General features: G+C 40.0%; 1 protein-coding gene across 1 annotated transcript; it reads right to left on the bottom strand.

The window, feature by feature from the left end:
* Nucleotides 1-10,456: 10,456 nt before the first annotated feature.
* LOC149831395 (FCS-Like Zinc finger 13-like) lies at nt 10,457-12,497 on the bottom strand. Its single transcript, XM_090012047.1, has 2 exons — nt 11,750-12,497; nt 10,457-10,797 (listed from the first exon to the last, which is right to left on the bottom strand). The coding sequence occupies exons 1-2, from the start codon at nt 12,343-12,345 to the stop codon at nt 10,719-10,721; spliced, it is 675 nt and encodes a 224-aa protein (XP_089868173.1). The 5' UTR covers nt 12,346-12,497; the 3' UTR covers nt 10,457-10,718.
* Between the last annotated feature and the right edge of the window lie 2,847 nt (nt 12,498-15,344).

Below are 15,344 nucleotides of genomic sequence, written 5' to 3'. Positions count from 1 at the left end.
TCGTACTATACGGCAAAAATGTCTTCTCATAAACCTTACAATTTTTTGAAAATATGTTCAGTGTTCAAAACCACAAATCTTCGTCTCACCCTTCACACATGCAAATTTCTTTTAATATGCAAACTTCTCTATCAAATATCCAAATATGTGAATTTCTTTTTGTATTTGCCAATTTCTTTTTAAATATGCAAATTTTCTCCCACATTTGTGAATGTCCTCTTACATGCTTTCACATTTGACCTTCGCACGCTGATGTTCTCACACATTTATGAACGTCCTGCTTGTGCCACTTATGCGATTTTTTAGTAAAAAGAGTTTGTTGAAAAAAATCAACACTTCAAAAGCATGATCAGCTTTTAGCTACACTTCAATAGCACCACTAAAGCCTTTAGCGATACTTCAAAAATGCAATAAGCCTTTAACGACACTTTAAAAGCACCACTAAAGCTTTTAAGGATGCTTCAAAAGCACATATTTAGAGAAAAATTACAAAATACAATACAACATTCACATATTTTGAAAAAAAATCACATATTTGGGAGAACATTTGCATATTCTTGTATTTAGAGATGAAATTTGCAAAGAGAAAATTCACAAATAAAAAAAAGAAATTCAAATGTTAGAGAGGAAAGTTTGCATATTAAGAAAATTTGCATGTGTGAAGGGTGAAAATATCCTTCTACAACTGAAAAGTTGAGATTTTGGACATTCAGCCTATTTTCAAACGTTGTAAGGATTTTCGAGAAATACATCATTTTGTCGTACTGAACAATCACTTTTCAATTTTAATAGGTCACTGGCTAAAACTTTATCAAAATCGTTGTTTAAAAACGTAAACACGTCACACACACACTCATATGAAGGCAAAAGATAAGGTGGTTCGATCCAGGGAGGATCTACGTCCATAGTGAATTCTGTCTTTATCTCTCTACACGATTTCCAGAGGTTCCTTTAATAAGAGATTATGGGTTATACAATTTTGGAGAATTCCAATCTCCTTGAGATCATGATCTACACATGAAAGTAATGTGTTACAAGCATGCAATTAGAGTTATCTCTTCTCATTTGCATTAGCTGTAGGACTCATGCAGTTGGCGCCACCTCTCTGTCTCTCTCTCTCTCTCATTTGCATTATCTGTAGGACTCAACCATTTGAGCATCTGCGTAGGAGTCTTGGATGACATGGACTCTGCTGACCTGCGTGGATCTGGACCATCTCCTGCTGATTGGTTCTGATATGAATCCATATTATCCTTAACAGCCCCCCTCAAGCTCAACAGCCTAAGGAGGGTGTTGAGCTCGTCATGAAGAAGAGCAAATCTCGAGGTTGACAGGGGCTTAGTCATAAGGTCGGCAATTTGATCAGCTGAGATGTACTTGACCAGCAGATGGCCCTTGGTTATGATCTGGATCCATATTATCCTTAACATTATTCATGTCTTCTCAGATCTTCAATTTGGCGTTAAAGAGTGATGGTGATTCTGTAACCGGGTACTAATTAAGTCTGATAAAACGGCTCCAAACAAGTGTGTCATGTTGTTGGTCCAATATGGACAGTTCCGTATAGTAAGTAGGCCCAATTATTTGTCAAATGGGTCCAAATATGTGTGCATTATTTTCTCCAGATGTACTTAGCCAGAGAGAGAGAGAGAGAGAGAGAGAGAGGTTTCTTTTTCTTTCTTTTTTTTGGATTTATAACCCAAGGAAACCGCATGCAGCAAGAAGACCTGATCACGCTGGCTCAGCCTGCCATACATATGGTCGTGCCGGCAGCATAAAACTCCGAGGCTAGGACTCCTGCCCCCGGGGCCTATGCTGCGCGTTGGCTTGCGCAGAGGGGCGACATCCATGGGAGTCGAACCTTGACTGCACGTATAGCAGCCAAGGCCCCACCCCACTACCCCAAACCCCCTTGGGGCGAGAGAGCTGAGTTTCTGTTTTTAGGAATTTAAGATTGAAATTGCAGAGGTTTTGAACTTTTATCATGGATGAATAAACTAATTCCAGTGGATGTTGATTGAAAATTTTACTGCTTTCTTCAATGCGATCATTTTCGATTTGCACACAATCTTGAGGTGCTAAGTCGTAAAGCTCACACAAATGCTACAAACTCCTGTTTTGCTGCCTCAAGCTCTCTGTCTACTGCTGATGACATGGGACCATAAGGAAACTCACCTTTAAGGGAGACTCTGGATTTGTGAGCTTCAATAACACAGGTAGCATGGGTGATGCTTCAGGCTTCCCCGAGTTTTATTAGATATTGTACTAAGCCTCTGATCTGAATAGGGATGCCAACAAATTGGAACATTGTTGTTCCATTTTAGGGTCCTAGCTTCTGATCTGAAGTGCAGATTGAGTTGGACCATTTTACTGGGTTTCGTATCAGTAACCATCAAGAAAGTTCGATATGAGCTCCATGTTAGAGCTATGCTTCTGGTCTGAAGAGGGATGTCAAGGTTATGGCTTGGGTCAGTTATCTGGTCAATCCAGACCTAATTGGTCAAGTTTGATAGATTCTGCTTCATCTGAATATTTGGTGGTTAGATTTGTTGATGACTAAGAGAGTTCAGTTGGATTTGGATCTTGCAGCATTTTCATACAAGGTTCAGATCCTTCTGATTTCATTTTAAAGCTTGGGTTTGGTTCTGATCTGAGTAGGGATGTCAATGGCATGAGGTGGGCTGTATATCCAGCCATTTATGGGAATGCCAATGGGTTGGATATTATCGACATCCAACTCAAATCTGAATCCGCTTAGTCGGAACCGGTAGCCAAAGCAGGATCCAATTAATATAGATTCTGTATTGAATTTTGCATTCGAATCCGAGTTTGGGTCCGACTAAGATCAGGATGCATCTAGAATCTGAAGGATTTTAAGTTAGTTGTATCCGGATTCGGTCTTAACTGGTCCCATCTGACTCCGAACCTGATTAGGTCAGATCCGATTAGGTTGTACTCGGTATTGCCTAGATCTGACCCGAGTCCGACTCACAACCTGAATATCTGGATTCGGCTATTTACTCCACTAACACAATCCAATGTGAGTCAGGTCTGGACTTGGCCTTCTACAAGGATTTAATCCACAAGCAATGCATAATTACGCCAGCTTCTTTCCAAACTGACTAAATGGTCGACTAATCCCTCTTTTTCTTTTTTGTTATATAGTAAAGAGTAGTTATATGGTGATTCCAAAAACTATATGAAGGTCATTACAAAACGCCTCCGTTCAGCCATGATATGTGCATCATCATCACATGAGACAAGAACAAATTGACTTAAATCACAAACTCGTGCGTTAAAAAAAAGCATTAACAAAACAAGTAAATTCTTTGTATTAACTTTAGTGGTGGTCAAGCCAAATCAACCTCAGAAGTTACGCTATTGCTTTTTAGGGTTTATGTCTTTGGCTTTGAACTGAAAAGTCCAAGATAGTATATAAAATGCACCGACAAGTACTTTTAGAAATGAAGTTTGAAAAATAAATATAACTCTCTTAAATGTCATGGCTTTTGAAGGCATTTCAATCAACTGAACACTGCTAATGTTAATATGAAGGGTTTAAATATATACTAACCATTAAGCGTTTAATGTACTTCAAGGCCCAACTAAGATGAGACCCAAAGAGGACTGCTAGGTATTTCAGTCTCTTTATCTCTTCATCAAATCTCCCTTAAAACTATATGCTCAAGTCTCAATTCCCGTTTGTTCTCAAACTTCCTCATAAATCTAGATTCCCATAATCAAACTAAGATTCGTTTGGCAACATACTAAAGATTCTATTTAATTTAATTCTTAATGCATCACCTTCTCTCTCTCTCTCTCTCTCTCCTCCCATAATCAAACTAAGATTCGTTTGGCAACATACTAAAGATTCTATTTAATTTAATTCTTAATGCATCACCTTCTCTCTCTATCTCTCTCTCTATCTCCCATAATCAAACTAAGATTCGTTTGGCATCATACTAAAGATTCTATTTAATTTAATTCTTAATGCATCATCTACTCTCTCTCTCTCTCCTAGTGACGCAGTCAACTTGGGGATTCCTACAAAAGATTCCCTTATAGATAATCGAATCAAGATGTAAAGATGATAAATTAAAAGCCAGCCTCTATCTAGTGGTTTATCCTTCCAATTCATGGCTATCAATGCAAACTATAAAGTTGACCTTAATACCAATGAGTAAGATCAAATCTGTAAGACTAGGGTAATAAGGTGAGATAGCAATTGAAGCTGGTATCTGCTTTGGGCACTTAATTGGATCTAGATCCAAAACCATTTTATGTGGATTTTGCAGAATCCAATTGGATCTAGATCTTTTAAGGGCTCTAATCCATCATCATCATCATCTCTCTCTCTGTTTCTCCATGTGCACACATTTTTTTTTTGATGAAGGAAAACCTCCCAATTCACTGACTGCACGTTAGCTGGCCTCTGATTGGTAAAACCCTTGAGCTCCCTCAGCTCATCAGGAAGTACACCCAGCTTTGACCTTAGGGCAAGGGATGCCACCAGTGGATTTTGAACTTGTGACATCCTGTCAACTTGCTGACATTCAGAAAGTCGCCCCTACCAGATGAGTGGAGCCCTTGTGCATGGGCCTCCATGCTCACACAGTTACCCGCATAAGAAATGAACAGTTTCATACTCTAAAATTCTACATTATTCTAGAAATGACAAGAGACCACAGATTTATTCAAAACCCTCAAATGTTCACCATTCTTTACCACTGGGTTGATGTAGCTGCTCATTAGTTTTGGTAGGCCTGACCTCTCAGACAGGGATAACGCAGAGGGCTAGTTCAGGCATTTCCACGATCCTTATTGGAGTAAGATCCAAATTATAAATTGTTTCTAGAGTATTTTAATTCCACAATAATATTTCCAACTTGGTTAAAATATTGCTTTTTCTAGGGGATGGATTAAATGAAAATGCACCCTATCAAATGTATATATTATATGGTATAGTTTAAAAAATAATGAAATCCACAGGAAGTTTCATCCAGATTGGGACAGCATTTGCATAGAAAAAGCTGCAGATCCAAAAATAGAAAATTTCACAATTGATAGTAACTGGCGTGCAAACTTTGTTTTCATTGGGATCTGGGACACTTCAAATGCATAACTCTCAATCCAATGAAAGATAAACTCTTTCATTATCTTTTTCTCTGTCTCGGATCATAGGGCCTCACCAGGGCTCCGTTCATTTAGAAGGAGTGACTCGTGAACATCACAAGTTCAAAAACGCGCCAGTTATCTTTTCCGGCGCAAAATTATTTCGCGCCCGTAAACATGATACTGCGAGGTCAAAACTGGGCGTACCCCTTGGTGGGCAAAGAGAGACCTGGGATTTTACACCAATGAACTCTCAAGTGAATGAGGTGGTTTTCTCCAGTTCTCTAAGGGCCTGTTTGCTTGCAAATCTAGAAATTATTTTTTCCAGTTTTCTACTTTTCATTCTTTTAAAAATTCAGGTTTTTCAAATTCTAGAAAAGTGTAGTGTTTGGATTAACTTAAAAATCAGGCCAGACAAAATATCCAGATTTTAAATTTTCACCAGTTTGGTTGTTTTGTTGAGTTTTCAAGATATCTCTCTCTGTTATCCCGGAGATCACGAAGGAAAAATTGGTTATCTCCGGCCCAATTCTCACCGTAAATGAAATGTTTGCGTGCCTCTTTCTCTTAGATGGAGTCATGAAACCAGAAATGAGGAAGCAGACGAGTGAGAGCGATCAGAATTTGATGTTTGAGATCGTAAGGAGTTTGTTGGAATATGAATCTGCCACCTTTTGGTAAAATGGCCCTGGTGACAAATGGAACATGGACTGATTATTGATAATCAAACACTGGAAGGACTATTTGATGCGGGCAAATATTGACGATGATGGCATGATGGTTAATATGCACAGATGCTGCTGCTGCTGATGATGATAGTATGATGCATGTACTGGTATATGATGATGATTGCTCCCCATGATAGTTGCTCAGAAAGATATTGGTGAATAGGCCTGAGCTTTCTTGCTCGACTCTGACGCATACATGTTAATCATAGTTACTCTATTAATGAACAGCAAGCAGAAGATCACTATGACAGCTTGTACCTTGATTTCCACTATCAGATGAAGATTGAGTTGAAAATTGTGCAAGCAGAATGAAGTGAATCCTGTACAGTTAATAAGTGCATTCCTGTTAAAAATTCAGTAAACAACTCACTGGAGGATAAAGAAATCTGCTGTGAATCAGTTGAATTTTGATTGCCAAGCGCCAGACCCAACAGTCAAAGGTACAAAGTTTGCACTACGGTCAAACCAAGTAAAGTCAAACCCTAGCTAAAACTAATCCAAGCCCATGTTTGCAGTTAGATCAAAGTCAAAAGCCAAGAAGAATCTAGTACTGTTGAAGATCAGGGTATTATTCTATGCAAAAATGGTTGTTCACCTAACAAATTGAACCAAAACCAAGCAGAACCTGAAGATGAAAATTTGGCATGTTTTTATGTGTGAAAGTTTGTTCACCTAACACATTGATTGGCTTTGGGACGGACACCAGACACCTCAGTCAAAGCCTTGATTCCCTTATGTGCTCTTAAGCCTTTTTTTTTTTTTTGATAACCAGGGAAAACTACGTCCCTTGCTCACAGAATTATGAGGGAGGATCAGGTTCAATGTGATTGCAGACTATTAGTGTGCTGCTGCACCTGATTACCCACCATCTTCGGAATACAGCCTGTCAGCTGTGGGACCCAACAATAGATGGTGGGTGATGAGGTGCAGCAGTACACTTAAAGTGTGCAATCACATTGCACCTGATCTCAATTTCAAGATCATTGGTGTAAAAACCCCAGGTCCCCTCTACCAACTACAGAGTGTACTCAGCTTTTTGAGCTTGCTGCAAAGAACATGCACTTATGGGTTTTGAACTTGTAACGTCCTTTCAACCTAGTGATATGCACGAGTTGTGCTTGCCAGATGAGAGGAGACTTCATTGGGGCCTCTTGAGCCAATTCTTCGATATTTTAAGCTCATGAAATTCTCATTTCTCCTTTACATGCATAACTACATGTTGGGCAGCTTTCTGTAAAGAACTAATGAGTTTGGCATATTTTTTTCAGATTACTCTTTTTTTTTTCGGGGGGGGGGGGGGGGGGGGGGGGGGGCTCATGGTGAATTGGTGGCCATGATGATGTTGGCATTCTATGATGACAAATGGCTATGTATGATAATGATGTGTTAGATTATAATTGATGATGATGGTGTTCTTGATAATAATTTTGGTGCATGATGAAGATAAAATGACAATCAAGATTGTGATGTATGATAATGCAATTGTATTATCTGTGTACGTGTCTTTCAGAAGCACATACGACCTACTGTAATTAATAAAACCAAAAGTTTGGTTGAGGAACACTTATTGGATCCTGCCCAACATGGTTAAATGTAGTTCCAGGCACCGGTTGGACCGGGTCACATCGGCCTGGTAAGGCTGCCGTTCATCTACCGTGTCATGGAATAAGAAGCAGCGGGTGAATCCTGGACCAGATTGGCTGTAAATGGATGATGAGTTAGTGGACCCAGATCCAACCCGTTCTTGTCTAGGGTTGTGGTCTGGGAGTCAAATAGCATATCCGATAGTCGTTTTCCGTATGGATATGATCCAAGCTGGCCAAGGTCCATTAATGTTCTTGCTGGTAGGATGTGGATCTGGATCAATTTTGGAACAGACCCATCTGATCTGTTGAGAGAGAGAAAGAGAGAAAGACGAAAGTAATTCAACATTACCACTCATGAAGATCAACAAACTGTTGAACCCATGAACTGAACAAGAGCAAAAGCTAAAAACAAATAAGGAAAGCACAAGAGAAAAGAACATCAGGCAGATAAAACGGGCTCACGCCGAAGCTGCTTGTCCAGATTGCGGCAAAGGAAAGGTAGCGTCAGCAGGAGGGAGCGGAAGATCACTAAGATGCATACGCAAGATCGCATAAACATCTACCAAGATTTTATGCACCAGGTTATGAGTGTTAACTGGAATATGACGAAAATGAGCATCGTTTTGTGCCATCCAAACAAACCACCAAGAAGTAAGCAACCACGTCCGCCAGATGAATCTCCATCTCTTCCTGCGCCTAATACAAACCGGCCCCAAGATCAGATCTAGCGCAAAAGACTCCTCCTTAACAAATACTTTCGGATGCCTCCAGGTCCTGCTAAAGATTTCCACAATTATTGGGCAAGACCAGAACAAGTGAAACGTAGATTCTTCAGCAGCCTGACAAAAAACGCACCAACTCGGGAGCTGAATGCCCCACTTCTTTAAATTATTGTGGGTCTGGATTCTATCATGCAAAATTAACCAAGCCAAGACTCGAGAATGGGGAGAAGGATCCTTCGCCCAAAGCACATCCTCGGGCAACCAATCAGCCCCCGATGGGAGCAACGATCTATAGACTTTTTTAGTGAGAAACTCTCTACTTGGCGTCAAAGCCCACTGCAACCACTGACCAAAATTTCTGGAGTCCTCAAAATGGTCTCTAAAGCAGGCTAAAGCCCTCAACCATGATTTACGCAAGTGCGAGACAGCCAAACCTTGGGTTCCTAGATGAACCGGGATAAGAGCTAGAGCCCCATATTTAGCAAGAAGCAAACTAGCACAAGGGTTATCCGGTTGGTGGGCCAACCAACATTGCTTGGCGACAAGAACAATGCTTCGCAGTCTGGATGCAGAAATGCCTAAACCAGCCATACGCCGAGGTAAGACCACTGAACGTCAACCAATCAAATGAAGCTTACCCTTGAGTTGACACACAGACCATAGAAAACCTGCCAGCAAGTGTGTCAGCTGCTTCTCTACTCCCACAGGCATCACAAACATAGACATGAAAAATTCTGGAATAGTTGAAAGAACATGTCTGACTAAGGTTAGACGGCCAATGATAAAGAGATAAGACGACTGCCACGAAAGCAATTTGCGCTTCACTTTTTGAAGCGTCGGAGCCCAAGCATCTCAATTGAGGTGCTTCACTTGTAACGGCAAGCTCAGGTACATAATAGGCAAGTCAGAAATAGTGCAATTAAAAATTCTCTTTCCAGCTGCAAGCATATTGACATTAACATTGAACATGGTAATAGAGCATTTGGTCTCATTTAGAGAAAGTCCGGATAGGGAGAGAAAGAACTGAATGATAAGCTTGAACCTAAGCATCTGTTGAACATTTGCACGACCAAAAATGATCATATCATCAGCATAAGTAAGAATATGACCCAGAAAGTCGGAAACCTGCAAAGGTTCAATGAAACCCGATACAGCAGCCCGCTTAAGCAAGACCACAAGACCCTCAACAACTGCATTGAACAACAAAGGCGATAGGGGGCACCCTTGACGCAAACCCTGTCCCAGCTTGAACTGGTCTCCTCTAATACCATTGATATTTAACATGACCTGGGCATTTGAGACCAGCTCTCTCACCCAACCAGAAAAACGACGACCAATACCGAAGTTTGCTAACATTTGAAATAAAAATGGCCAATGCACAGAGTCAAAAGCTTTATGAAAGTCTAACTTAAGGACAAAGTAAGGTTGACCGCTATGCTTCAAGGAATGAACAACCTCGAACGCCATGATGAACGAGTGCTGTACCCTCTTATTACGGATAAAGGCGAACTGAGAGTCTGAAAAAATCTGGTTAGCCACCAATTTCAACCTATTCGCCAAAACCTTGGTAAACATCAGATAGAGAGCACTCATAACTGAGATTGGTCGGAATCGAGAAATATCAACGGCCTCATCATCTTTCGGAATGAGCGAAATAATAGCAACATGAAAATGATAAGGCAGTCTGGAGTTACGATGGAACTCATCAAACATGCTCACCATGTCTGATTTAACACAGTCCCAAAAGATTCTAAAAAAGTCGACATGAAACCCGTCAGAGAGAGAGAGAGAGAGAGAGAGAGATTAGGATTTCTCTAGCTTGATCTGTCTTGGATATGGAGGCACAGGTGTGGTCCATGAAGTTTTACAATCCAGAAAAGATCATCGATTATCATCATTATTGTATGCAATTACCAGAAAACAGGATAAATAATATTCTGATTGCCCCATTTTATCTGGAATAGTTGGTGATCCACCACACCATTTAGATAGTGTGTCAAGCAATCAATCTAAAATTTTGTCAAATAAAAGAAAACCAATTTGTTTTTCTATGATGAGAAACCCTCGTGAGAACCATGTCAACTTAATGGGTCTGCCCCTGCCAGGTAAACTCCGGGTGGGGTCATCGACATCCAAGCTCTTACCGAGCCCACTAGTTAAAGGCACCCGCACACTCGGTGGGAATCAAACCTGGCACGAAGCCACTCGGGCGACCCGGGTTGGTGTAGAAAACCAATTTGTTAGTGTGAGAAGATTATTGACTTGAGAAAACAAACCATGGTAAACAAAAACGCTGACAAAATTATTCAGGTCTAAAAGCTAAAATTTCTGTATTATTGAAGAGTATAAGCTTCTAGCTTTTCCACTTCACAATCAAAATTGCATGCATTTGACGCCTTAGTTCTTGTATATGTGTATTGTTATGCCATTTGTGCACTCCATTAGGATGCACTCATCTATATATATGCTTTTCTTCTTCTTCTTCTTGCTATCTGCTTAATTATGCAGCTACGATGCTGGTGAAGAAGAGTTTGTTGCCGGGATGAGATGATGCTGAAGAATTGGAAGGTTTAGAGGCTTCGCTCCATGTGTTCATCACTTACCATCTGCATGTATCTGCACTCCATGCTACAAAATGCTTTCTCCCCTCTGCATGTCATAAAAGCTTGAATTGAGAGAGAGAGAGTACAAAGCAGATATCTTTTTATAGACAAACCAATATGTTATGCAGCTAAACAAAGTTGGAGATAGTTTTAAAATCTACAAAGGCCCGTTACAATCACCAAAAAATCGGTATATTTTCAAACAAAAACTTATTTTAAAAATATTGTGAGTTTATCATGATATTAATGCTCATTTTAACTTTAATGATTTTATATTTTATGATTTCATATTTTTTTTTAAAATATGTGCAGACATTTTTCTGGAGATTTTCTCGAAAGAAACATATTTTTTCAATCACAAGATCTTCCTTGCTGCGAAACTCTAGATATGGGTATTTGTATTGGTTGATCCGATAACTTTGGCCATTAATTAACTAAATTTCGTTGTGTTTCGTCATTTGTGGAATTTCTATAAACATCACGTATTTTTTTCTTGTTAACTAGTGCATCATTGAAATATGTGGGTGGGGTAGATAGGAAGTGTTGAATGGGAAATCTTACCAAGAAACTTGAATGGAAAGAATTGGTTCTAGCACATCTTAATTTGGCATATTAATTTCCTCAAGCCACAAGTCACCTCAGAAGCAGTGGTAAGCTCAAATTCAATTTAAATATTGAAATAATAAGCCCAAACATGGCGTGCATGGATACACACATTTACAACCAACCAAACTAAACATTAACCAAAGATTGTTTCCTTAGGTAATAGAATTCCAATCCCAAGTTCCCAACCGCTAAAATAAGTTCTGTTTCATATCTAATAACAGGATTCACTAAAAAAAAAAAATCTAATGACAGGGCTACCTCCTAAATATAGAAAACACCTGTATCATTCTAATCTTATCTGAAATTGAACCGGAAAAGGATCTAGATGTAGATGTGAACAACAAACACTAACAAATTTTACCAGAGAGAGAGAGGTTGAAATTGAATTGTACCTGTACATGTAAATGTCCTCCCCATGTAACTTTTTCCCGCAGAGATGACAAAATTTGAGAAAATCGGATGATGGGTACGCCGGAAACTCGTCTCTGTAACTTGGAGGAGGTGAGATGAAGACCTCCCAATCCTTCACTCTCTCATCAAACACTGCCCTTTTCTCATGGCCATCATAGTAAACAGTCTTCTTGGTGCACAGAGGCCCATGAGAGATCACACAAGTATAGTCCTCATACCACTCCATCTCATCCTCCTCCACCACAATTGGCCTGTACCCATCACCCCTCCTAGCGCAAGGACTAATAGGAATTGGGGTTGATCCCAACACCACGTTAGCAACTTTACTGAATCCACCCACCTGTTTTTTTGCCGGAATTTTGCTCGAATCGCAGGATTTCGAGCTCATCGCCGCAACTATACCCAATCCCACCCCCTCATCATTCTTTCTCTCCCAGCCTCTAGGTGATCTGATCTTTAAGTCCAGAGGAGTCCTTGGACTCATCATGCCGGACTCCAGCTCGGAGAAGCTTTTCTGGTCACCGGAGATGTCGAAAACCGGTTTCTTGGAAATGGATCTTGATCTTTTGCCTAGCATCACTGGATACTGGATAGCAAATTCAGATTTGGGTTTTGATGATTGGATCAGATGTGGGTATGTGATGAGAGAGAGAGAGAGAGAGAGAGAGAGAGAGAGAGGCTTCTCCTAATATAGAGAGAGGGAGCTCTCTATTTGCAGTGGGGATTTAAGCAAATGGAGAAAATAGGCAAAAGAAGAACGAAAGAGAGAGGATTTGAGAAAAGGGAAATTTAAAATAAAAATAAGTAGTTGGCCAATAATTTTGAGGTGACCACCCATGAAAAACAAAAGGACAAAAGCAAAAGAAGACAATGATGACGCAAATTCATTCTTTAAACGTCTCTCCAATGATGGGAACAATCTCACCGGAAAACATTTCAGGCCACACGTGCGGCATTCCGGCAGAAGAAGAGAGTTTCAAGAGTACCCTCAGCTTTTCCCTAAAGGACAAAACTGAGTGGGCTTTCACTATTCAAGAGGTGCAGCTGAGAGCCTTTGGCTGACTACAAACAACTCAAAGATCTAATATTCAGTTGCTTTACTAATCACCAACCAATCAAAATACTCATTTACAAAAATTGTATCACATCGTATGAGATAATACTATGAAGGTTTTGACTTAGTGTTTATGCGTAGTTGGTCGAGTTTAATAAGATGTAATACCTTGTTTGTTTCAGACTGGGTATTAGTTGCTCAGAGCCTGCTAAGCAAAGATTGAACCATAGTCACAAATATGGTAAATTATGAAATTAACATGATTTTGCAATGTTATCTTCAGAAGTTGAGAAAATGCCAAAAATTATGGTATTTTCAAAATATCACAATGTTAATGTGATATTAACATTTCAAATGTTTATGTTTTCATATGTTTCTTTTACATTTTATATAGTCTTACATTTTGGAATTGTATTTATGCTGACATTTAGCTCAAAATTTCTTGTGAAAGCAAATTTTTTTAATTTGTCAAAAGGTTTTCCTTGGCTAAGAGAATCCATATAACAAGATTTATGAAATTGAGTTGAACCAATTCAAGTGCCTAATCAAACTTGAAGAGGCATACCTGAAAAATTCAGAATACTTGAAGGAGCTCTTCAAATCTAAGGTTAATTCTAAATGGCATGAGCATTGGGATGTAAACGGTTCGTATTTGGGTTCGACTCCGCCCATACCAGGCTGAAAACTATTTTGCATGTAAAAGGTGCATAAAGGGGTTATATTTAATCCATAAATGAACATACAACAGAAAATGTCAATCTAAATATGATCCAATGGAAAAAGGTCCATCCAGATAAGTCTGAATCCGATCCAAAAATATATTCAGACTCTATTACAAGATCCATATCTTGAAAAAATGGTTTTGAAACCGAATCCAACAGGCCTCTATTGGTTCAAGAACCAATCAGATAAGATTGATTCGCGAGCAAAGATCAGGTGCAATCACATCGCACAAATGCAATGTGCCGCTGTACCGAAGCACCTTCACCCTCTTCTTCGGCCTTGCAGATGGAGGGTGCTCCAGGTGCAGCAGCACATAGCATTTGTGCAATGAGATTGCACCTAATCCCAATTCTTTATTCATCCCACTGCGGCGGCCAAACTCGTTCTTTCATCCAATCAGAAGGGTACTTTCGACAATCAGCAAACCCTCACATCATGAATTGACGCTTCCTTGTTGGAGTATCCACGTATAAGACAACCATTGGTTGAAAGTCCTACTTGGCACGTGTCATCTCGTGAGCGACGCCCTCTCGACACGTCAAACGCGCGAGCACGTCGTGTCGCGATTTTTTTGTTGCTTTTCTGAACTCTTCTGAACGCTTGTCCTTGATCTACCTTTCACGTGTCCCGTAGTATGGGCCCCACAACAGCGTGTTTTTTCGTCGTCGTAGCGTGTCAAGTAGGTCCAACTGCATCCTAGTCAAATGACGCTACTAGTGCGGACGAAAATGATCTCTATTTTTAAATGATCAAACTACCCTTTGATTTTTTATGGTTTCCTCTCTCTTTGAAAGGCGAGCTGGGGTTAGGCAGACACTACCAATTATACAACATGATGATCGATGGTGGTTTCTGGTTTTTTTGGAGGCCTAACAATTAATGAATGTTATAAAATATTGATAGCCTAATTTTTACATAAACAGAAAGGCTCACGATACGATTAGGGTTGGCAGTGGACAGGAGAGGGGGGTGGGGGGACAAGGTCTCTACTCCTGCCTTTCTCAAAATCCTGCCTTTCATCCTAGCTTTCATCTTTGCATGGGTTTTGATTTTAACCTTCATCCTCGTTTTCATGTCTTCCATCTCCGGTTGAGCAAGGTGGAGCGAGGCTTCTCGGTCCATTGTCATCCTTAAAGAGGGATTTGAGAGCGAGCCGCCAAACACGCATGTAGCTACAGTGCATGTTCAAGGTCTCGACTGAGCACTGCATGGCGCTCAGTCAGGTGTATGGGGTGTCGTACACCACTGTATGTCAGTCTGTGAGCTGTACGGTGATGTACGATATTTCGTACACCCAACTGAGTACCACGCGACATTCAATCGAGACCCTGCACTTTAGCTACAATGTGTGTTCGAGGAAAAACAGGCAACACCCTCTCCTTCGTTATCATGTTAAAAACATGATATCTTTTGAAAAGGACATTATTTAGGAACATCTAGAAATTTTTACAGGATTTTAAAGAAATTTTAAAATATTTCTGGTATCTGTTTTGCATGACTCGAGAGAAGCGCTATAAAGATTGTAAGTTGATGAAATGTGCCACCTTTTGTTGACCGTGTTCTCTGGGGATATGGCTTTTTGGTAATTTGCCATCTTCCGTGACTTGCAAAATTTTATTGCTTGATAACATTTTAAAAATAACAATGATATCCATGCACGAAGGTTGGATGCCATTTATGAAATTGGTTATGATTTTTTTGTTTTTAATTAAAAATACCCTCTCACGATTTTTTGAAAATTGACTATGTGAATTAGGGGTGGTTATGGGGCTGGCCCGGCTCGGGCCATTTTAGAGCTC

Source organism: Nuphar pumila, chromosome 7 (assembly GCF_984573655.1).
Source record: "Nuphar pumila chromosome 7, dmNupPumi1.hap1.1, whole genome shotgun sequence".
NCBI classification, from domain to species: Eukaryota; Viridiplantae; Streptophyta; class Magnoliopsida; order Nymphaeales; family Nymphaeaceae; genus Nuphar; species Nuphar pumila.
This window is presented reverse-complemented; position numbering and strand designations above follow the sequence as displayed.